The sequence below is a fragment of the Triturus cristatus genome, chromosome 12, assembly GCF_964204655.1.
Source record: "Triturus cristatus chromosome 12, aTriCri1.1, whole genome shotgun sequence".
NCBI lineage: Eukaryota > Metazoa > Chordata > Amphibia > Caudata > Salamandridae > Triturus > Triturus cristatus.
The window spans coordinates 127,418,028-127,441,564 of record NC_140595.1 but is presented as its reverse complement, the minus strand read 5'-3'; the positions used below and the strand labels follow the sequence as shown (position 1 = coordinate 127,441,564).

Sequence of the window (23,537 nt, the reverse complement as noted above, 5' to 3'; positions counted from 1 at the left end):
GGAGGATTTCTTCAGGAGAAGGACAGGAGGCTCCCCACGCTTGTGCATCCTTACCTTCACCTCTTGACGCCGTCTCGGCTATTGCCGGCGTTTTCGATCCACTGCTTTCAACATCCTCCTTAACCTCCCGGTCCACATTCCTAACAATGACCCCCCCCCCCCCCCTCCGATGCCACCAAAACACTGGCGGTGGCACCGCCAAGGGATTCGCAAGAGCCCTGCAGGTGCTCCCGAGATTGCATCCTCGATCCTTTGCTTCCAGGGCGTGACTGAGTAAGTGCACTAACGGGTTTATCTGCCATCATCTCCTCTCAGCCCTGAAGGGATAACATCAATCGGTATTGTACTGATAGACTGAAAGTACAGCAAACATTGGATGCTCAGTCTGCAGTTTTAGGATAGTCACCTGACTTAAAGGTTGACTTGTTATACATTGTGGTCCTACTAGCTAGATCCTTAATCCTGAAAAGGTGGCGGTCTGATGAAATTCCGACTTGTCAAAAACTACAGTGTAAACATAATAGGATTAAGGAGTTGGAGAAAAGATATGCATTAAGATCTGGATCATATAGGAAATTTTAGAAATCATGGGAAACTTTGGGTTAAGAGGTTTTTCTTTATATGAAATCATAAATATGAAGTATATTAAATGGGGTTTTCTTAAATGTATTTGGTTGATTGTGTATAAGAATCATGTGTTTGTACTACTATATAATATTAGGGAAGAATGTAATGATATATTTAAACTTGATCCTGCTTTTTGTGATTTTTTTATGCTTTTATGTAAATTTGTATTTTTAGATTATGGGAATGATTAAGTATTCCAATAAAAAATAAAAAAAAGAACTACAACTTTGCATGAAAGTACATAACATATAGAATGATTATGACATGCATCATATAGTGGCTAACAAGCGAAGTAGACAGTTAGCAGTTTGCTGTTCTCCTGGTCTCTGAGGTAGCAGGGACAGCATACAAAAGAAAGTAAATCTGGCAATATGAGCTAGGTCTGCCTTCTTGATTTCCTATCCCTTTTCCCACCTTCTAATCCCTCAGCTCAAAGAGGAAGCTGCTGGGGTCTCTAGTTGGAACTAGGGATAAACAATTCCAATACTACCATCAAGGAGCCTGCAAACTGAAGCATCAGGGAAGAAATTAAAGACAGGCCATAAGAGAGCTCATGTAGCTCAAGAAGAAGGTAAGTTAGGATCAGTGTTCCTTCAACAAAGTGTGTATGTTGCCTTCAATCAAGAAATATGAGGTGGAAAGTAGAGCCCCAGCACCATGTGGAGCGAAACAGCCATTAGAACGCGGGCTAAGCCATGCATGCCATTTCCCTGCAAGGGCAACCAAGCTTGTCTTAACCAAGCATATGCGTAGTTGAGGTATGCGTGTGGTCTAGATGCTGGAATGGGTGGGCCCAGGAACAGGAAGGATCGGGAGAGGACACAATGAGGTAAGTGGGGCTGGGGCCGGGTTATGGAGTTTTAAGGCTGATTCGGATGTTTTCAGGGCTCCAGGTGTCGGGGAAGTTTGTAGGGCTCAGGGGGTTGGGTAATTATTAGAGCTCAGGGGGGCGGGATAGTTTTTAGGTCTTGTGGTGTTGGAGTAGTTTTTATGGGGTCATGAAGGGTTGGGTTAGTTCTTAGGGCTTGGGTGGGTAGTTTTTGCAGCTTGTGGGGGTCATGGTAGTTTTTAGGGCTCAGGGGCTCAAGTGTAAAAGTTACCACAAATGTCCCTTTACCAGTCATGCCTTTACCACAAAATTGCATGGTAAAGGCATACGTGGTAAAGAATGAGTTGTTCAGATGCATTTGTGGTTAGGGCAGCATTGTGGAGGCACACATGGTTTAGCCATGCGTGCCTCTATCATACTACCCAATGTGGATCTCCTGTACTGGTCATGGTTGGTAAAAGTAAGGAGCTGGAATTAAACGTCAAACATGTGGAGGCTTTTTCATCAAACAAAACTCAACAATGGGAGTCAGCACTGGGCAGCTGGGACGTACAGATAGAAGCTGAAGCTGCACTGCTGCTCTGAGCCTTTAATGGTAAATCAACACCTTGGGACATGGCACTGGACATTCAAGGCTAAACCTGCACAAGACGATCTCTGCATAGGGAGAAATGATAGGCCATTTCATGCACCTGCACATGTACCGTGAGGCAGCATTGGGTATTTGAAGACATACTGTGCAGGGGGAACTGCACTAAGCATCTGAGGCTAATCTTCCACCAGAAACTTTGAGGCTAAGACTGAACTGGATAGAAATGGCTAGATTAGAACATTCAAAAACACAATTGAGCATGGACATGAGGGACAATGTGTGTGTGCTTGTGGCGCAGAACTCGGCCTACATGGGTACACCTCAATATACATAACCCTACACAAGTATATGGCTATGCATTGGCAACTGATTTTTGTGTCCGAGCATGTGTTGCTGGTGCCAGGGCACCTGAAAGCTGCAAAAATATTTACATCTCACCCCGGCCATTCCGGGCTGTATTAGACTTTTTTTTGCTGTAATTGGGCATTCAGTGGCACATCCTGCTCTGGAATAGTTACGTGGAATTGAAGGCTAAAACTCTACGATGAATCTGCGACTTTGCTTTTGTAGTTATGACTTAGCACATGAGTTATGCCTGTTAGTGAGGGGATATCGATGGGCAATTGTAACAGCCATATTATCGGCTTATTGTTTCTAAATATTGATGAGAAGTTATGAAACAGTTACATAAAGATAGAGATCTGAGAAGAAACTGAGGACCATTAAACGACACATCAAGTTGATTTTCAATCTTGCAACTTTGGAAATTACGGTAAGTTTAATTATATGGAATGCACTGAAGTGAAGTATAAGGAACATTTAACTGGAAAATGATACAGGAGGACACATTTAATAAATTCAACCATGGAGCCTTGAGGAAGCGGGAATCCTTACACATGTTGAATGTATGCCGGCTGCAATCTTTGTGAAAAAAGAAGACATGAGAAGTTCAATATGACTGTTTTCATATAGTTGATGCCAGTTTAAAAGTGGTGTTGAAATGGTACTGATGTTATCCAATCTAAAAAAAGATATATGTGAGATAAAAACTGTATTTCTTGGCCACATAAAAAATAATTCCCATCTAATCATGAGGCTACATTTAAATATTGTTAAGCTTAATAAATAGATTAAAGATTAGTATGATTTAATGTTTTGTCCATTGTGTATCTCAATTGTTTATAGAACTTTTATAGTTCCAGTAATGAGATGGTACCCATTACAAAGATTACTCTACCGTAGTGTACATTTATTTTACGTTGACGCCGGCTGAATTACCAACCAGTGGTGTTATACTGTAGCACGGCCACTAGAAAAAGTTCTTCGTTTTTTTCCTTTCATTCTCAACTGATAACTGAAGCTTACGGATGGCTATCAGACATTGTGTCTGACAATGGTCTCCCTGGACAATATCTGTGCTCACAGCTAATTATGGCCTTTACTGATTTGGTTTTGATTGTAGCATCAATGAACCCATTAGGAATGTCCTGAGCTCTTTCTCTAAATGAAATAAATGTTTCTAAAAGCAGAAAAATACTTCAGTATCCGAGAGCAGCTGTGAAAAAGAAAAAACCTAAGCCAACAAAGCCTTCCTTGTGAATGTACAACTTCCATGATTGAGCCACTTTCTAATGGTCGACAATTGGCGATGTTACACACATTACAAGGTATTGCCAATGTAAGCTAATTTATAGAACATCCTCTATGATCTTCCTTACCTGCATCCCATTTAAAGGGTGTATGATGGGGTGGGGTTCACCAGAGACCTGGTGGTGGAAATCTTTGGGTAGTCATGATTTATTGGTAAAAGTACTTCTGTTTAACCAGAAAACCTCATAACAGTATTGAAATCCAAAGTATAGCAATATGCATGCTGCATACATTATCTGTTTTAGGAAATCAACATCTTCACTGGTATGACTCTTACATCAATAATGGACAAGAGTCACTGAAGTTGAATAGTAAATTTTACCCCTCCGCAATCCAACAATTTCCATACTGTTGATTTGACTGGAGTGGGAATAGAAAATGTTACCCCTCCTGAGTACAACATTTTGCCTACATTTGTCTAAACTGTAGTGAGAATTGTATATGCATTTTATAGTCTAGTTTATATTGTTTAAATGTATATTATTATGTTTTTGTTTATTGAAAATTATAATATTAATAATGTTTTTAACATGTAATGCATTTTTATTGAATTGCTATTTTGTATTTGGTTAAATTTTTTATTTGTAATGAAAATATTTTTTTTATATATTTTATGTTATATATATATATATATATATATATATATATATATATATATATATATATATATATATATAATTAAATATAAAACTATTATTAAACTAATAATTTGTATGTATAGTATAATCATTTTTGTAAAGGTAATAAGATTATATATATAAAAAATGATTATACTATACATAAAAATTATTAGTTTAATAATATTTTTTAATTAGCAATCTGTAAATAAATATATATATTAATATATGTGTGTTTTACTTTTTGAAAATAATTGTAATTGTTTTTTTAACTATTACATATATATATATATATTTACATTAGTGTCATTATTAATATATGTAATGTTTAATATTTACAATTATATATATGTAAAGAAACAATATGTTATACAATGATATAAGAGAATGATTTTTTTTCTCGAAATGTTTGTAATTTAGTATAGCATAACTATATTTTTGATATTGATATTTATATAACAATATTTTTGCATGGGGCTATTTTGGGGTTTAATATTTTGTCAGTGAACCGGGCCAAAAAAATTCAACATTAAAACTATAGGCAATGCATACTAATGTTCTGAGGAATGTGCACGTATACACAACTGTTATTTCTGCCCCGATAACCAGCTCACCTTCAACATTACAAATTGAATACTAAGGGGCTCATCACGATGTTGGAGTTGCCACCGACAGACAACATCTTGGACTCAGGTCTGACTGACCTGAGGTCGGCGGATCCGAAGGCCTGATTATGATGCGTCTGACCACTGTTCGGTCAAATTCCCACTGTTCTCTATGGGAGCTTGTGTTACGGCCATAAAACGGCCATAATACAGGCTCCTATAGAGAAATGGGTGCATGTGTAAAACCATGCACAATGGTACCAACCATACAGTGCAGGGTTTCACAGGGAGAGGGTACCCTAGGTACCCCCTTCACCACGGACCTTAGACCACGGGGGCAAAGGGGCCCTGCTAGGTACCCCCAAAGTTACTTTCCGACAGCCTTTCCATGTCGGAAAGGCCGGCACAGAAAGGTTGTCAGAAACCAACATCGTGATACAGACGGTACAAACGCCATCCATAGGGGATTATGGTGCGGTTCCGATCGACAGGAACACTCCGAGCGCTGGCCGGAACTGAGTCAGAATGACCGTCTGGTTTACATTCCGACCGCAAACTCTCAATCAGTCTTCGGGCCACAAACCGACCGAGTCTTCTGGAAAGTCTGACCACGGTTGGGAAGCTTCTGACTAGAGGTCAGAGGTTTTCCAACCAACATCATTATTGGCCCCTAAATAACAGCAAACATGCAACAAGCAGTGATAATAATGAACTCATAAAATCAAAAACATAAAAACCTGAATCAGAGTCAATACATTTTGGAAATGTATAGTTCATTGGGAAGTATTTTGTTTGTAATGGGTAGGTAACATGGAAGCAAGCATGGATTCCCACAGAAGGGTTATGGTGCCAAATGCTTTGAGACAATATCCTATTAGGCTGTGAATTCCTACAACTGTAGTCACTTTATAGATTATAGAATAGACTGCTACAGCAGAAGCATTCGCCTACCTTTCAGAGTCCAGAAGCTCTTCATGACGGCTTACTGTTGACAGCCACTGCAACACCCGCACTTGGCGGTCACACTGCTGGTTGTTCGCAAAGTGCAGAGATAGATTGCTCCGAGTCAAAGGATTAACTAGGTGCCAGACAAGAGGACAAAATGTTATGTGTGCCCATAGTGACCATACATATTCTCAAGACAACCCTTCATGTTAATACTACTTGTGTATCTCACAACTAAAGCAGTGACAAATGATCTAGCTACAACAGCTGGTCATCATCTATATTTATATCAATACATGATGGAGAAATATGTGAACTGCTTTGGGCTACAGTTCTCAGCCATTATAAACTACGTTTGTGTTTTATGCATTTATTCAACTATGGTCTCAATCTTCAAAATAAAAGGTGCTCTTTGAGGCAGTCCAAGGAGACTTAGTGGCGTATTTACAAGCCCCTATTGCAACCACGTCTCTTTTAGTGATGTTTTAATGGTGATGGGAGGTTTGTTTTATTTACAAGGCAGCGTTAAGCAACTTAACGTGGCTTAATGCTGCATTGCAATTAAGGCACTCTTTCACGCTGCACTTAGCGTGAAAGGGGTGGGCAATGGGTGTTGTGGTGGGCGTTCCACCACAACACCCATTGATTTTGACGCTGCCCCCTATTTAGAAGAGCAGCATAAATAGGAGGCAGTGCCAAAATTAAGATCAGGAAAAATCTGGTCTTCAACAGGTGAAATTAGGAAAAATGCTTTATTTCTCCTTGTTTTTGCTGTTTCCATGTGTGCTGCATTGTGCAGCACACATGGAAAATGCAAAATGCCAATGTTTGTTTACCAGCAGGAATATCCCCCTTCCTGCACAATAACAATAATTTTAAAAAAATGCCGTTTTGCAACTTCTATGTGTTCTTCATTAAGCAGCACACATAGAAGTTACAAAACGGCATTTAAAGATTGTTTATGTGCAGGAAGGGGGACCTTCCTGCACATAAACAATCTTCCCCTCAACAAGGGCACCCTTGCACTATGGTGAAAGGGTGCATGCATGGCACTAGGCAGCTTAATTTAATACCAGCGCAGGGGGAAACGCAGGGCTGTACCGTATTCTTATAAATACAGTGCAGCGCTGTGTTTCTAAAATGACAAAGTGTGTTGTTAGCCTTCTTGGCTTAACAACACGATTCGCCACTTTCTAGTAAATATGCCCTCTTGTATCACAAAGGCGAGACAGAGTTGATTTCCGCTCTTTGTATAAAAGGTTCTCCTTTGCACTGTGTTGCAAGGCTTGCATATGTATTTTTCTAATGTTACCTATATTACAAGTCCGGTTGTATACTAACTTGGTCATTGCTTGTGGACTAAATGAATCAGAATGCGGGCGCAGGCCGAGAAAGCAGGCCACTAGTTTAAACGGTGCTGCTAAATCAAATGTGTGCTCGACTGCAATGCTTGTTTTTTCAGACTCATGTTAACAACCTGGAAAAGGAATATTTTCCTGATACACTTTTTATAAACACAACTATGGCAGCTGAAATATGCTATGAGAGAAATCTCAAATAGTGTATAACAATCTCACAGTGTAAAACACTAACCATTGTGTACTGAGTTCGGGGTAAAATGCAGGGTTCTACATACCAACTGCAGATGTCTGACTCCTAGCACTTTTACCAACTTCAGCATAACTAGAAGATGGGTAGGAGACACTTGCCAGTTTTCCTTTTTTTTTTTTAAAAGTCATAAAGTGTCCTTTTAGGGTTTAGCAAATGCACCATCTGTGAACACAGTGAGGTGGGGTGTAACACTACCCCTTCCCAGCATTGACAGCTTGTTGAAGACTGTTCACCATAACCCTCATCTTTATGCAGCAGAACCGTCAGGTTGACTGAACTTCTTTCAACAGTTAGGAGGAATCTGGTTGAACGTATGGGTGAGTGACTAATCTGTGTGAAAGTCTGTATCAGTCTGTCAGTTGGTGTGTAAGTGGCTGCATGGGTTGGTGAATAGGTACATGAGTTTCTGTATGGGCTATTGATTGGTTGTCTGAGTACCTGTATGGGTGACAGAGTGTCTGTGTGTTGTGTGACCACCAGGCATTGATCTGATACAGACATTCCCACAGATTAGTCACTCACCCATACATTCACCCAGACACGTATAATCACTCTCTTATACAGTCAGTCACACACTGACAGAATCATCATATATATATATCACTTTCTTAAACTTTTTAGAAACACTCCCAGTCACGGGATAATGTAATCCGGGATGTCATCAGTGATGTCATTTGAGATGTCATGTCACTCACCATGTCATGAGTGATGTAATATGTGAAGTCATCAGCAGTGCATTGCAGGAGCGTGAGTTATTGTTAGGTCAGCTAACTAAAACTGCTGAATTTCTCTGGTTTTGTATGAGTGGAAGAACCTGGAAAGTCCATCTGCATTGGCAGTCCCAGGTTGTGTTCCACTACAAAGTCCATTCCCTGTAGTGAGATAGACCACCCCAACAGTTTAGGATTTTCACCTTCCATTTGAATTAGCCATCTCAGAGGTCTGTGATCAGTTTGAACTAGGAAGTGAGTACCTTACAAGTATGGTCTCAGCTTCTTCAGGGACAAAACCACAGCAACGGTCTCCCTCTCAATTGCATTCCAACGCTGCTCCCTGGGGAGAGGCCTTCTGCTTATAAAAGCAACAGGTTGGTCTTTGCCTTCATCATTGGTCTGGGATAGGACCACTCCTATCCCTAGCTCAGAAGCATCATAGCCTCTTTCAGGGTGTCAGAAGCCTTTTGACAACTAACTGTCCAGTTTACATTTTTGGGCATGATCTTGGAGGTGAGTTCTGTGAGGGGAACCACAATGGACCCATATACCTTCAGAAACCTCCTGTAGTACTCAGTCAAGCCAAGGAATGCCCTGACTTGGGTTTGGTTGTTGGAGCTGCCCAGTCCAGGATGGCCTGGATCTTGGGCTGTAAGGGTTGTACCTGGCCTCCACCAGCAAGGTGGCCCAAGTACACCACAGTTCCCTGCCCTATCTGGCATTTGGGTGCCTTGGTAGTTCAGCCTGCAGTTTGCAGGGCATTTAAAACCTTCCCAAGGTGAATCAGATGATCCTGCCAGGTGGAGCTAACAACAGCAATATCATCTAGATAAGCTGCACTAAAGGATGCCAATCCAGCAAGGGCTTGGTTCACCAACCTCTGGAAGGTGGCAGGGGCATTCTTTAAACCAAAGGGCATACCAGTAAACTGATAATGCCCGTCAGGTGTGGAGAATGCTGTCTTTTCTTTTGCTCCTGGACCATGCCAATTTGCCAGTACCCTGCAGTTAAGTCAAAGGTACTTAGAAATGTGGCTGTACCCAATTTGTCTATCAACTCATCTGCTCTTGGGATAGGGTGAGCATCTGTCTTGGTGACAGAGTTGAGTCCTCTATAGTCCACACAGAACCTCATTTCTCTCTTTCCACCCTGTGGATGAGGTTTGGGGACTAGAACCACTGGGCTGGTCCAGGAGCTCTCAGAGGGTTCAATAACCCCTACCTCCAGCATCTTGCTGACTTCTGCTCTGATGCTTTCCTTGACTTGATCAGACTGTCGATAGATTTTGTTTTTGACAAGTGAACTGTCCCCAGTGTCTACATCATGGGTACACCAGTTTTTCTGGCCAGGGGTCAAGGAAAAGAGCTTAGCATACTGCTGCAAGACTTGCTTGCAATCAGTCTGCTGTTGGGCAGAGAGGGTGTCTGAAAAGACAACTCCATCTACTGACCCATCTTTTGGGCTGTATGAGGGGAGGTCACGGAGAGGTTCACTCTCTGTCTCCTTATCCTCATCAGTCACCATCAGCATGGTGATGTCAGCCCTGTAATGGTAGAGTTTCAGGCAGATCACATGGATAACCTTTTGGGTGTCCCGCTTGTGCCCAGGTCACCTAAGTAGGTGACCTCACTCTTTTTTTCTAGGATAGGGTAAGGGCCACTCCATCTGTCCTGGAGAGCACTTGGTGGCACTAGCTCCAAAACCCACACCTTTTGCCTAGGTTGAAATTCAACCAGTGCAGCTTTTTGGTCATACCAGTGCTTCTGAAGCTAATGTCAGGCCTAAAGATTTTTGAATGCCTTTTCCATGTACTCAACCATTCTGGACCTTAGGCCAAGCACATAGCCCACAATATCTTGTTTGGGTTCTTGGAGAGTCTTCTCCCAACCCTCTTTTACAAGACAGAGTGGTCCCCTCACAAGATGGCCAAACAGATGTTCAAAGGGGGAAAACCCTACTCCCTTCTGTGTCACTTCTCTGTAAGCGAAAAGCAGGCAGGGTAAGAGGACATCCCATCTCCTTTTGAGTTTTTCAGGGAGCCCCGCAATCATGCCTTTCAATGTCTTGTTGAATCTCTCAACAAGGCCATTGGTTGGTGGGTGATAGGGTATAGTAAACTTGTACTGCACTCCACACTCTTTCCACATGTGTTTTAGGTAAGCCGACATGAAGTTGGAACCTCTGTCTGAAACCACCTCCTTTGTAAACCCTAACCCGGTGACGACACCAATGAGGTCCTCGGCTACTGCAGGAGCTGTAGTAGTCCTAAGGGGAATTGGTTCAGGGTACCTAGTGGCATGATCCACTACCACTAGAATGAATGTGTTCCCTGATGCTGTGGGAGGTTCAGGCGGACCCACTATGTCCACACATACACTTTCAAAGGGAACCCCCTCCACAGGTAGTGGTATCACGGGGGCCTTTGAGGGGCCACCTGTCTTGCCACTAGCCTGATAGGTGACACAGGTGCTGACAACCTCCTTTACTTTTTGGTGCATATGGGGCCAGTAAAAGTGGCTAACTAGTCTTTCCCTAGTCTTGGTTTGGCCCAGATGTCCAGCAAGGGTGATGTCATGAGCTAAAGTTAGAATAAACTCCCTGTACATCTACGGCACTACCACTCTCCTTGTGGCTACAGGTTTGGGGTCTCTGGCCTCAGTGTACAGTAGTCCCTCTTCCCAATAAACTCTGTGGGTACCACAGACATCTCCCTTTTACTGTGCAGAAGCTTCCTGCCTCAGGCTTTCAAAAGTTGGGCAGTCTTGCTGTCCAAGGCACAGCTCTTCCCTGGAGGGTCCCCCTGGGCCTAAGAGATCAACCTGGTTAGGGTCAAGCTCCATGTGCTCAGTTCCTTCTGGGATGTCCAAGTCATCTACCTGAGGAGAGGGGTCCTAATCCTTTTGCTGTACAGAAGCTGGTTCCCCAGTTTTCTTACCTTTTCTCTTGGAAGGTTGGGCCATACTTTCAGGCTCCAACACTTCTTTTTCACCCTGTCTCTTGCTCTGTGATCATGGTTTTACACACACCAATTCAGGGATATCTAGCATTGCTACATGGGTTTTCAGTTCAACCTCAGCCCATGTTAAGGTTTCCTGGTCATTGTCAAGCAGACATGCAGCTGGAAGCTTTGGTGAGACCATTACCTGTTTCAGGCCAGTAACACCCCCCCCCCCCAGTTTAAGTCACCATAGCCATTGCATGGTTAGTGGTAACACTGTCAGCATTGGTAACTGGGTAAGTTCTCCCAATCAAGTATTGCTCAGTGGAAACCAGTGTGCCTTTCACCATAGTGACACTGGCACCTGTATCCCTCAGAGCTTCTATCCTAGTTCCATTAATCCAAGGGTATTGTAAGTATTTTTTAAGTTGGGTGGCCACACAGCTACAGTGGCAAACTCAACTTCCTCTTTTGAAACTAGAACTGCTTCAGTGTGCAACCCGATTTGCTCTTGGCACACTGTTGATCCCATCTGGGGACTTGTTATTCCAGGACGAGCTGTAGTAGGACTAGGGGCCTTCTTGTTTGGGCAAGCAGCATCTCCAGTTAAGTGTCCCAACTTCTTACAGTTGTTACACCAGGCCTTTAAAGGATCAAAGTCATTTACCTTGTACATATTAATGGACTGGGAAGAGGTTTGGGACCCACCCTCCTGTGCAAGTTTTTGGGGCCCTTTAGAATACTCGGGCCTTCTTATCTTGGGGATTCTCACCACCTTTCCCCTGGTGAGGTTTTGTAACCCCTTTCTTTTGGTCACCCCCAGTGGTTGTTTTTGTCACCCTTGCCTTGACCCAGCGGTCTGCCTTCTTTCCCAATTCTTGGGGAGAAATTAGACCTAGGTTTACCAAATGCTGATGTAACTTTTCATTTGTGCAATTACTTAAAATATGTTCCTTCATAAACAGATTGTAAAGTCCATTGAAATCATGAGCATTGTGTCCGGTTAACCAACAATCTAGTGTTTTAACTGAGTAGTCTAAAAAAGTCAATTCATGATTGGTTTGGGGTTTTGTGAGCCCCCCTGAATCAAATTCTGTATTCCTCAGTTGTGAGTCCAAATCCCTCAATCAGATTTAGTCATAAGACCCAGCATCTGCCCCTATAAGGGTCAGGAGTCTGTCTCTACAGGTACAAGAGAACAGTTCCAAAAGGAGTTTCCCCCCCAGTGTGACTTCTACACTTTTATCATTTCACAAGCCCTCTCAAAGGCTGTGAACTATTTCGTGATATCATTACTCTCTTCATATTTAGGGGCAATCCCTTTGGGGATTTTAGGATCATAAGATTGCTCTGTATCCTTATTAAGCAAATTGCTGCCACCATTGACGGGTGCTAGGTCCATTTCTGCTGTCTCTCTTTCTAGAGCCAGCAACCTGGTCTATAGATCTAATCTTTTGGTCAGCCTTACTAAAAGGCTGTCCTCCTCATTGAGGCTGTCCTCAATGTCCTCAGTGGTACCTGAGCCACCTGTGTGGGATCTAGGTACTGAGAGGTTGATTCTTGGAGTCAAGGGTACTTGGACCCTTTTCTCCCTAGGAAGTGGAGAGGTTGATCTAACTGGTCATCCTCTCCCTCTTCTTCCTCTTCTGACTGGTCTTCACCATTTACAGATGGGTGGCCCTTTGCATACCCAGCCAACAGATCCTGGAGCTTTTGTTTGGTGGGATGGGGACCCATGGCTATGTTTTTAAGTTTACATAGGAACCTTACCTCCTTGAAAAACAAGTGACGGTAAGGGGTGAGGTCGAGCTCCTCAACCAAGTCCTCTATCTCATTGTGGTTATTTTTACTAACCGCTGGGTTCTTGATTTGAGACATTGTTAAAAAAAACTTCTAACCCCTCTAACCCTAGCTTAAGTGTCTTTTAGTTTTCTAAAATTCTAAAGGGAGTTAACCAAAGCCCTAACAAGACTTTTAGTAATTTTGTAAAAATGCCAATTTGAGAAATCAGAATTCTAAAGACAATTTAAGAGTTCTGTCATGTGAGCAGGTGGTTACCAAGTAGTCCAACAAATGCAAAGTTGAATATCCCACCGCTGATCCACCAATGTAGGAAGCTGGCTCTGTATATACTATACCAAAGTGAGGTATAGTGTGCACAGAGTCCAGTGGAACCCCAAAGGTAGGCAGAGGTAAAGTTAGATAGCACCTCACTCTCTGTTTATGGTAGTGTGGTCGAGCAGTAAGGCAGTATCAGTGGACAGTGTTAAGTATTTATTTTCAACCCTCACTCAGCAAATCAATTCACACACTCACAGACTGAACTTCAGACCAATTGTTTTCGGATAAAAATATTTTTTTAGTTATTTAATTTTCTAGAACCAAGCAAGCCTGGCACAGATAAGCAATAAATACTTTACAGTAGTAATGCGATTGAAATACAGTTTGAATGATAATTGTATATGCACTTTGGTTTGATCTACAGTATGGATGCAGATAAAAGCAAAACTTAGGAAATGCAGTACATATACTTGAATAGGCTTTTTTAGTAAAATAAAAGGTGAGTAACTTTTGAGATTACTAGGCTTACACAGAGTAGTATACCTAGATGCTACTCTGGAACATTTCCTGAAAACAGGTAAGTACAATTGTTTTTGTTAGATTAAGCAATTTTAAAGAATTGCTTTGGTTTCTCAAACTCCACACTTACAAACTTTTCACAGAAAAACAGTCAATGTTATCCTTTGGAGGAAAACAGTGTTATCAGTTTTGAGTTAAGTATTTGGTAGTGGGAGTTGAGGTTCTGGGGTAGACTCAGGGGTCCCCCAGGGTCAAGGATACCCTCTAGTTAAACCCTCAGTGGCACTATGGTGGCCGGGTGCAGAGTGCTGAGGTCCAATGTTATCCAATGGGGGATAGGGAGCCTCCGGTTGGTAGCTGCTGGCAAGCAGGCCACTTGGTTGTGGGAGTAAAGCTCCTGGACTTTCGCTCAGGGCAAATGGGGAAACAAAGTAGCACCAAAGGTGAACCCTCAGCAGCACTAGGTCGGCCGGGAACAGGCTGCTGTTTCGATGTTGGGCGCCCTTTTTGTGTTCAATGGGGAACCTCCGGTTTGCGATGGCACTGCAGGCTTGGGGACAAAAATCTTCTGGGTGCAACCACCACTTTGAGAGGTAAGTTGGGAAGTTAGGGGTTAGTTAGGCACCGTCGCTTTGGGCACACAAAGCCATGTGGCGTCGGGTGCAGGGGGGCCTTTTGGGGTCGTATCGTCTTACCAGCTCATGGCCACGGTTGGGGGGACCTTCCGGATTTAGGCTACAGGTGTCGGCTGGAGCTTGAGGCAGGTCAGGGGTCACCGGATCTCGGGTCAGGATCGCCAGGGTGACCTCCTCGTGGTGTTTGCCCATTCGAGCTCAGGCCGTGGATGGCGGCTGCAGAGTTGGGCGGATTCGCTGTGCCTGGCCGGAGCCAGAGGTTGCAGATGAACAAATCCAGTGTTCACGGGAGACAAAGTCTTTGAGCTTGAAAGCAGGCAGGTCCTCTGGGGTTTTTGAGGTTTCTGGCTGCAGGACACACCGGGATTTCACAGGAGCAGGTTCAAGGGGGAAGACAGGCCGGTAGGGCGGGTTCCAAGTCAGTGGGCGTCTTCCTCTTGTTAGCTGCTGCACGGCTGTTCAGTCCTTCTTATTCTTCTTGTAGTTTCTTCTTGTCTGAGGAAGCAAGGTTCAGTTGTGCCCCTAAATACTAGATTTAGGAGCGTTACAGGTAGGTAAAAGGCAGGGACCAATGGGTCCCTTCCCTGGGGTGGGTACACCCCCTATTATGCCACCCTCCAGTGGGAGGGGAATATGAGCCTGTCCCTGGTTGGCTGGGTGCCCCCATCTTCAAGATGGAGTGGACTGAGAGTTGTGCTTCACGTCGCCTCCCCCACCTGAGGGGTGGAGTTGGCAGAGGTGGGCACACCTATCTTTCTCACTTGTTTTTCCCACCAGTTCTCCCACCCAAAGTGGGGGTCAGAACCAGTGGGGACCAGTTGCTGAGAGCAGCAAGTGGCCTGGGGAAGCTCACAAAGGCAGCAAGCCTTTGAAGCTTCCCCTTCGTGAACCCTGCCCATCCGGGGGGAGGAGGCTTGGCACCTTGTCCCAGGATGCGCATTGTTTCAGGCCCCAGAGAGCAGCAGGCTCGCAACCCAGGGGTCCAGAAACATGTCTGGCGGTGGCAGCTGAAAGCAGCCACTCAGTCTGGACACTAGTGGTGGGTTAGTTTTCAGGGGGCATCTCCAAGATGCCCTCTGTGTGCATTTTTCATGAAATCCCACACTGCCATCATTGTGGGTTTAATGTGCTGAGAAGTTTGATACCAAGCTTCTCAGTTTTCTGTAGCCATTATGATGCTTTGGAGTTCGGAATCACAAACTCCCAGCACCATATACTCTTAATGGCAGCACTGCACTTACAATGTCTAAGAATGGACTTAGACACTGTAGGGGTACAGGGCTTATGCACCTGTACCCTCACCACTGGTATAGTGCACAAAGCTACAGGGGTGACTGATCTGTGCCAGGACAGTGGGTTGTAGGAATGGCACACAGAGATGTATGTCATGTCGACTCTTCACTTTGTTCTGTACTAAAACACGCAGCCTGCAAAGGCAGTGTGTGTGTGTGTGTAAAGGTACAGGACCTCTAAGGGTGGCACAATAAGTGCGGCAGCCCTTAGAGGCCTTTTCTGGTCGCAGTGCCCTGGCTACCTGTAGTACCATTTACCAGGGGTTGACCTGTGGCCAGAGATGCCAATTGGCTTTCGGCTTCAATGCAGTTTTAGGGAAAGAACATAGGCCCTGGGTACCTGATTAGCAAGAGCCCAGGACACACTCAGTCAAAGTACATCAGAAATTCAGCAAAAAGTGGGGGCAACCATGCATAAAGAGGATACTTTCTCACACCCTCTCTTCTATCCTCCATGGTCTTTGTGCATGCCTCTGCCCCCTTCTTCTTGCCCATCATGGCCATTGTGCTGCCACTAACCCTCCCGCTTGCCATGCATGGTCTTCTGTGCTGTCACAGCCCCTCCCAACATCCCTGTTTGGTCAGCTAGCTGCTCCTGACCACCTCCCACCATCCCTTGATGGTCTGTGTGCATGCCATTATAGTCTCACTTTTGCCCTCTATGGTGTGTTGTGCTTCTAGTGCCCATCCTCCCTGACCTCCATGGTCAGCTTGCTGCTCCTGCCCCCTTGTCCCCTGCCCTCTGTTTTACAAGTGCAGACCCCTATTTCCTACGTCCTGGCTTGTCTGTTCCATTGTAATGCACCTGATTCCTCCCTCCTGCCCTTTATGGTCCGTTATGCCGCAGCTTTCTCTCCTGTCTATCTATTATGGTCAGCTTGCTGCGATTGCCTCTTTCCCCTCTGTTCTCTGTTGTCCATGTGCATGTCCTGTCCCCTCCCTATTGCTTTCAATGGACTGTTGTGCTGCACTGCCGTCCCGCATGCCCTGTGTGGTGTATTGTGCTGCTGCAAACCTTAATGCCTGCCCTGAAAGGTCAGTTTGGTGGAACCTTTCCATGTCCTTCCTGTACTCTGTTATCCGAGTCCATGTCCCTACCCCAATTCCTCCTGCCTTCCATGATCCAATGTACCATACTTGCTCACATTGTGAACTTGGTAAGAGGGAGATTTTGAAAACAAAAATTGAGAATTGATTTTCTCCATTGACTTACATTGAAAAAGAGGAGATTGTAGACAGGAAACAGATAAAATAAATTTCATTTGGGCTTAAAAACATTGGGCGTTTCCTGGCTGAATCAGGTCTGTTTGCAAGTACGGTTGTACTACCACTGCCTCTTGCTTCTGCCCACAATGGTCTATTATATTGCCACAGCCTCTCTTGCCTGTCCTGCATTGTTGGTTTGTTGCCTCTGCCCTTTTTCCATTGCAGTCCATCGTCTGTTGTGCTGCCACTTCCCTTCCTGCCTGCCCAGTGTGGTCAAATTGTTGCCTCTGCACCCTCCAACCTGCCTTCAATTTTCCGAGTCCGTGCCCATGACCTCTGCCTCGCAACAGTATCCTAATAAACAACTAGATTGCTAACATTCTATATTTATCACAAAAGTGTGACATTCCTGACACCATCTTGATGTAATCATAACTGTAAAACCTAAAGCATTTCCTTTAGAAATTTTAGACATTAGAGGATCTTATTTGCATTGAAATTATGGTTAGTGCTCTAAAAAGCTAAAATGAGGACATATTTTCTGAGTTCCCAAATAGCAACAAAGCACTTTATTTTTCTTATCCAGTTGACCATTTGATTAAATGTTGCACTTAGGGGAGAGGATGTGGTGTTACTTCCAGAGCTCCAGACTTTGCAACTGGGGAACCAGGTTGGAGTTTCTGCTTCAGCTCGACATTCTGTGATTCTGGTCAATCCACTTAATCTCCCCATGCCTACAACCAAAATGAATTAGTCCTTGTGTGATGTAACCAATGGTCAAGTAAAGCACTCCAATACCTGACCAGTCTGCACTATATAAAACTGCAAAAAAACAAAAAATATAAAGTGTTTTGCACATTTCTGTCATTGGGCTATCCGTGGGCTACATCTGGGTGATATTTGTGCTCTTTTTCTCTGGTGGCCATCTTGGGAGACTTATTTGTTATGAAGTTTCCTAATTTCCTCATATACTGCAGTCTCCTCAGTAGGAAATGCTTTCAGTTTTTTACTCTGATTCCATCAAGAAGACATTCAGAAGTGTCACACATTTGCCATACATTTTGAATGTTAGCACTCTAGTTGCTCATTAGATCACTGTAGTAAAGCTACTGCTCACTAGGGAGTTAACTGTAAGACTGCTGCTGGTATTGAAAGTGATGTTTCAGTCTGTATGTCAGAATTGTTTAATGAAATAGAAGGGGATTTGAGAAGTCACTCAAAATGTGCCCTAATTTTTCTGTCTGCGGCACTAATCATAATTTCTATGGCAAAATGAACCACCTCATTTTGTTACTTTTTAAATTAAACGTTTTAAATGTTACCAGTTTATTCCAATCAAGATGGCTTCAGGTGTGCCATGCGTTTGTCATAAGTAAGACGGTTAGAGCTCTAGTTGTTCTCTAGAACACTCTGGGAAGCTGCAGTAGAACCAGTGTTGCCAGATTGGGCTATTTCCCACACAAATGGGCGACATCTTTCCCATTTGTGCGGGAAATAACTCTCAAGGCCGGGGGGGGAGGCAAATACTTGGGCTTTACTTGGCCCTGTGTGCGCAAAATCTCTGAGGGCGGCTGCGCAGCCAATCAAAATCCTGCAGAGCTCCCGGATTCCGCAGAGCAGGGCCATCAATCTTTCATAGTGCGAAAGCGCTACCTATGACGGCCCTGCTAAATGCTTCTGGCCTGCCCCCAGAGTGACTGGACCAATGTGCTCTCTAGGGGCAAACCTTGTTTGTATTGATTTCCGCATATAGTGGGCGGCAGCCGGCAGGTCTTGACCGTCTCAGCATGCTGCTGTGCTGAGAGCATGTGTGTGTCATCAAATTTACACAGGATTAAAGACAGTTAAGATAATTTGTGATTACATAGAATCAGGGTTTAAGTGATCCAGCAGTTTTAAAAGCAGGTGCTGAGACACGTTACTATCGGGCTCTCTGTTTTTTCCCTCACCCTCCAGATTACAAAAAAAATCATAACTCTGCAGCAGTGCCACCCTTCACTGCCTTTGAGGTACCTTTAAAGTGACTTGTTATAGTTCTTTCACACTCTCACCATTTCAGAACTGAAGCATTTTCTATATTATATACAACAAAGCCATAGTTGATTCTTTTTTAGCATATGGAACTAACACTCCTCTGCAAAGCCAATAGTCATGGCTTGTTGTAGGTGTAATGTTACTTGGTGTATTATATATCTGGATGCAATGACAAAAGCAGCAAATTAACAGTGGGGCAGCACACTATGCTAAGCACAGATTTTTAGCTTGCGTGTTTTAAGCTGTGTCCCAATTACATCAGCCACGCCATTTTGAGAGCCATCCCGCCCCCCACAGTTTTTTCATCCCACTTCAAGCGGTGCGCTAATCCAATGCATTCATTTTTGGCATGGAGAAAATGACTGCGTTTTGGCAATTTTAGCGACTATCCGCGACTGCCTGCAGTGAGAAATCTTGCTGGGAGGTGGTCTAGTGTTGGATTTTCCACGCTCACCAACTTACCGTTGGGGAGCACAAGCGAGGAAAAAGCTTCGCTATGCGGAGTAAAGTTTTTCAGAATGTCACTTGCTCCGTGGAGTGAGGAGTGCAGAAAACTCAGCAAACTCAGCGAACAGAGCAGAGTTCACCGCTCTGGCCTACTTATAGCTACCGGATCCAATACGGCTGAAAGATATGCAATGAGGAGCATCACCCCACCATGTCTTTGGGTCATACTCTCTTTCAATTATTTAAATGCTTCAGTGTATTCAATGTCAATTGGTACCAGATCTTGACAGCTTTGCAATCAGGGAAACGTTTGGAATCCACTGATGTCAGTAGCCAACAATCCCCCAAAACATCCAACCCTCCCTTTAGGTGGTCGGTGGGCTCATTCTCAGAATTGCAAACAAACCTTATATTAAGACTTTATTTGCACCTATTTCGATTTGGTATCCAAGATAAATCACTTCTCTTTTACACTAATGCTTTTTTTGGAGAGACCTTATGGCCACTGTCAGCTAAATGATTTAACAAAGCAAACGTACCAAGTTTACAGTCCCACTTTGTCATGGATGCCAAACACAAATCACCAATATATTGGACTAAGACTGAATTACAAGGTAACCTTAAATTCTCTAGATCATATTTGACAAAAAATTGAAGGACTTTCAGTATACCCTTGCGAAATCCTACGCCATACGAGAACTTTGATATGGCTCTGTTTGTACAAAGGAATTGAAAAGAATGCTTAACATAAGTCACTAATGTATGCCATTCTGCATTTGATGGGATTTGGAACAAAACCACTGTTGGAGTCGGTAGCAGGACAACATGGTATGACAATTTTGTTTATCTTTCGCAGATCCTGAGCTATTCTCCATTTACTACTTCCCATCACTACAGAGTTACAAGAACTACCAAGTACCTTACAGAGAATCCCCTAGACAATCATTTTTTATATCACTGGTTTAATTTCCTCTTCGGGATCTTTTGAAAGACTATTCTATTTGGTTGTAGGTAAAATTGCATCTGGTCTCACTTTTATTTTAACTGGCTAGGCACTTTTTGCTAGCCCAATCTCTGTCCAGATGTAATCTCATACCTCATCTTTGACAGTATGTCTTAAATCGAAAGGTAGGCCATCTTTTGTCACAGCAGGGAATAACTAAACTCTAGCCTTGTGTGATTTTTTTAAACACATAAGGGTCAATTAGAATGTCGGGCGGATTTCCACCGCCCGCATTGCGGTGGCGATCCGTCCGACATTCTCTTCCGCCCGCATGCCATGTCCCCCTGACATATTACTATGGCAGGGGGTACCCAGGCGGACGGAAAGACCGTACGCCGGATTTTTCCGCCCGGTTGATGAGTCGACCGGGCGAAAAGGTTTTAATATGGTGGTGGTGTCTGTTAGACACCGCCATCCATATTACGATACATGCTGGGCGGAAAGGCATGCGGTCCTTGCCATTGGGGGCCCGTAGCGGGCCCCCAGGAATTTTGGGGGGTGGAGGTGCACATGGGGGGTACCTATGGTACCCCCCCTGCATTTGCATGCACGACATGGTAGGCACCGCGCGGGTCCTGCCACGTTGTGCATGCAAATGCACAACATGCATTTTTGGCATTGCGGCAGGTGGTGCTGGAAGCACCGCCCGCCGCAATGTTAAAAATGCAGGATGCGCCCGCCAGTGTGGTGGGCGCATCCTGATCTCAGCCACAGGACCGCCGCACTTATGGTCCCTTTTTACGTCGGGATGTCCGCCCGCCATCCTAATGATGGCCATAGTCTTCATCTTGTGGCTCAATTGCAACACCATTCATTGTACAATAAGTCACACAATTCATTTTGCACAATAAGTCTCTTCCCAGCACTTGAATCACAAAATATATTGTCCAATTGACCACTTTTAGCTGGGACATCTGCTGTGATTTCTAATCCCTAAAATTTGGACTTCCACAGAACAAACTGTAGAAAAGGTACCCCCATATCAATCAAAAGTAAAAACGGGCGGGCTTTGATTTCTCCATCAACATATGGGCCACTTTCGTCTACCTCCAGGACTGCTCCAAGTAAGCAATCCTAGTCTTGCCTCAAGCACCATCATTAATAATGATTCCCTGCTAAGTCACTATTCAGAATGAATCAATTCTGTTGCCATTCTGCACTATACGAAAACAACAATTGATGGACAGAATGCAGAACAATGTCATACATTGACCCCAGTACAGAGATCTGGGCCTAAATCCATCGTTTTTTTGCTCACCATGCCGTTCCAGTTTGAACCCAGCCATATGCAAATCAGTCTTGACCCTGTGCCTCATGGGAACAGTCCAGCCCGAACTGCCAAGCCAGGTTCTCCCTGGACTGGAAAAAAGCATCCTAGGACCGGTTTCTGGCATTTCAGCCGTCTTCAGCCAGGCTTGCTTGATTTCCAGTGGCATGGAGAGCAAGGGACCCACGTCTGAGCATACCCTTTCCACTCGGGGTGACAAATGCAAAAACAACAATTGATAGACAGAATGCAGAACAATGTCATACATTCACCCCAGTACAGAGATCTGGGCCTAAATCCATCGTTTTTTTGCTCACCATGCCGTTCCAGTTTGAACCCAGCCATATGCAAATCAGTCTTGACCCTGTGCCTCATGGGAACAGTCCAGCCCGAACTGCCAAGCAAGGTTCTCCCTGGACTGGAAACAAGCATCCTAGGACCGGTTTCTGGCATTTCAGCCGTCTTCAGCCAGGCTTGCTTGATTTCCAGTGGCATGGAGAGCAAGGGACCCACGTCTGGGCATACCCTTTCCACTCGGGGTGACAAATGCAAAAACAACAATTGATGGACAGAATGCAGAACAATGTCATACATTCACCCCAGTACAGAGATCTGGGCCTAAATCCATCGTTGTTTTGCTCACCATGCCGTTCCAGTTTGAACCCAGCCATATGCATATCAGTCTTGACCCTGTGCCTCATGGGAACAGTCCAGCCCAAACTGCCAAGTCAGGTTCTCCCTGGACTGGAAACAAGCATCCTAGGACCGGTTTCTGGCATTTCAGCCGTCTTCAGCCAGGCTTGCTTGATTTCCAGTGGCATGGAGAGCAAGGGACCCACGTCTGGGCATACCCTTTCCACTCGGGGTAACAAATGCAAAAACAATTGATGGGCAGAATGCAGAACAATGTCATACATTCATACTGATTCCGGTCCAGGGAAGACATGTCTTGGCAGTTCGGGCTGGACTGTTCCCATGAGGCACAGGGTCAAGACTGATTTGCATATGGCCATGTCTGAACTGGGGTGGCGTAGTGGGCAAAAGAACGATGGATTTAACTCAGATCTCTTGACTGGGGGAAAATGTCTGCATTGTCAGCATTCCGTCCATCATTTTTTTGTTGTAACGCTTTTCGCCCTAAGTGGGATGGGTATTCCCAGACGTGGGACCCGTGCTCACTATGCCACTGGAGTAAAGCTATCCTGGCTGATGACGGCTGATAGCCAGAAACCGGTCCTAGGATGCTTGATTCCGGTCCAGGGAAGACATGGCTTGGCAGTTCGGGCTGGACTGTTCCCATGAGGCACAGGGTCAAGACTGATTTGCATATGGCCATGTCTGAACTGGGGTGGCGTAGTGGGCAAAAGAACGATGGATTTAACTCAGATCTCTTGACTGGGGGAGAATGTCTGCATTGTCAGCATTCCGTCCATCATTTTTTTGTTGTAACGCTTTTCGCCCTAAGTGGGATGGGTATTCCCAGACGTGGGACCCGTGCTCACTATGCCACTGGAGTAAAGCTATCCTGGCTGATGACGGCTGATAGCCAGAAACCGGTCCTAGGATGCTTGATTCCGGTCCAGGGAAGACATGGCTTGGCAGTTCGGGCTGGACTGTTCCCATGAGGCACAGGGTCAAGACTGATTTGCATATGGCCATGTCTGAACTGGGGTGGCGTAGTGGGCAAAAGAACGATGGATTTAACCCAGATCTCTTGACTGGGGGAGAATGTCTGCATTGTCAGCATTCCGTCCATCATTTGTTTGTTGTAACGATTCTGCACTATACAGCATTTTTTTCTGATATTTTGCTGCCACATTGTAGCTGCAGGCAAGGGTATTTTTAATAATTTCTGATTCTGCATACACTGCTCAGAATTTGTAACAGCCGGAGCAATCATATTTCTCTGCATCTGGGGAACACCATCACCCTGAATTCTATTTAGA

At 44.4% G+C, this 23,537-nt stretch overlaps 1 protein-coding gene across 1 annotated transcript in view; it reads right to left on the bottom strand.

Moving 5' to 3' along the window:
- LOC146772866 (rho guanine nucleotide exchange factor 11-like) overlaps positions 1–23,537 on the bottom strand; it is a 224,146-nt gene that overhangs the window by 183,485 nt on the left and 17,124 nt on the right. The window contains exon 2 of the mRNA XM_085637040.1: positions 5,872–5,998. Within this exon, the coding sequence (XP_085493166.1) occupies positions 5,872–5,998 (127 nt within the window). The remainder of the gene's footprint in view (positions 1–5,871; positions 5,999–23,537) is intronic.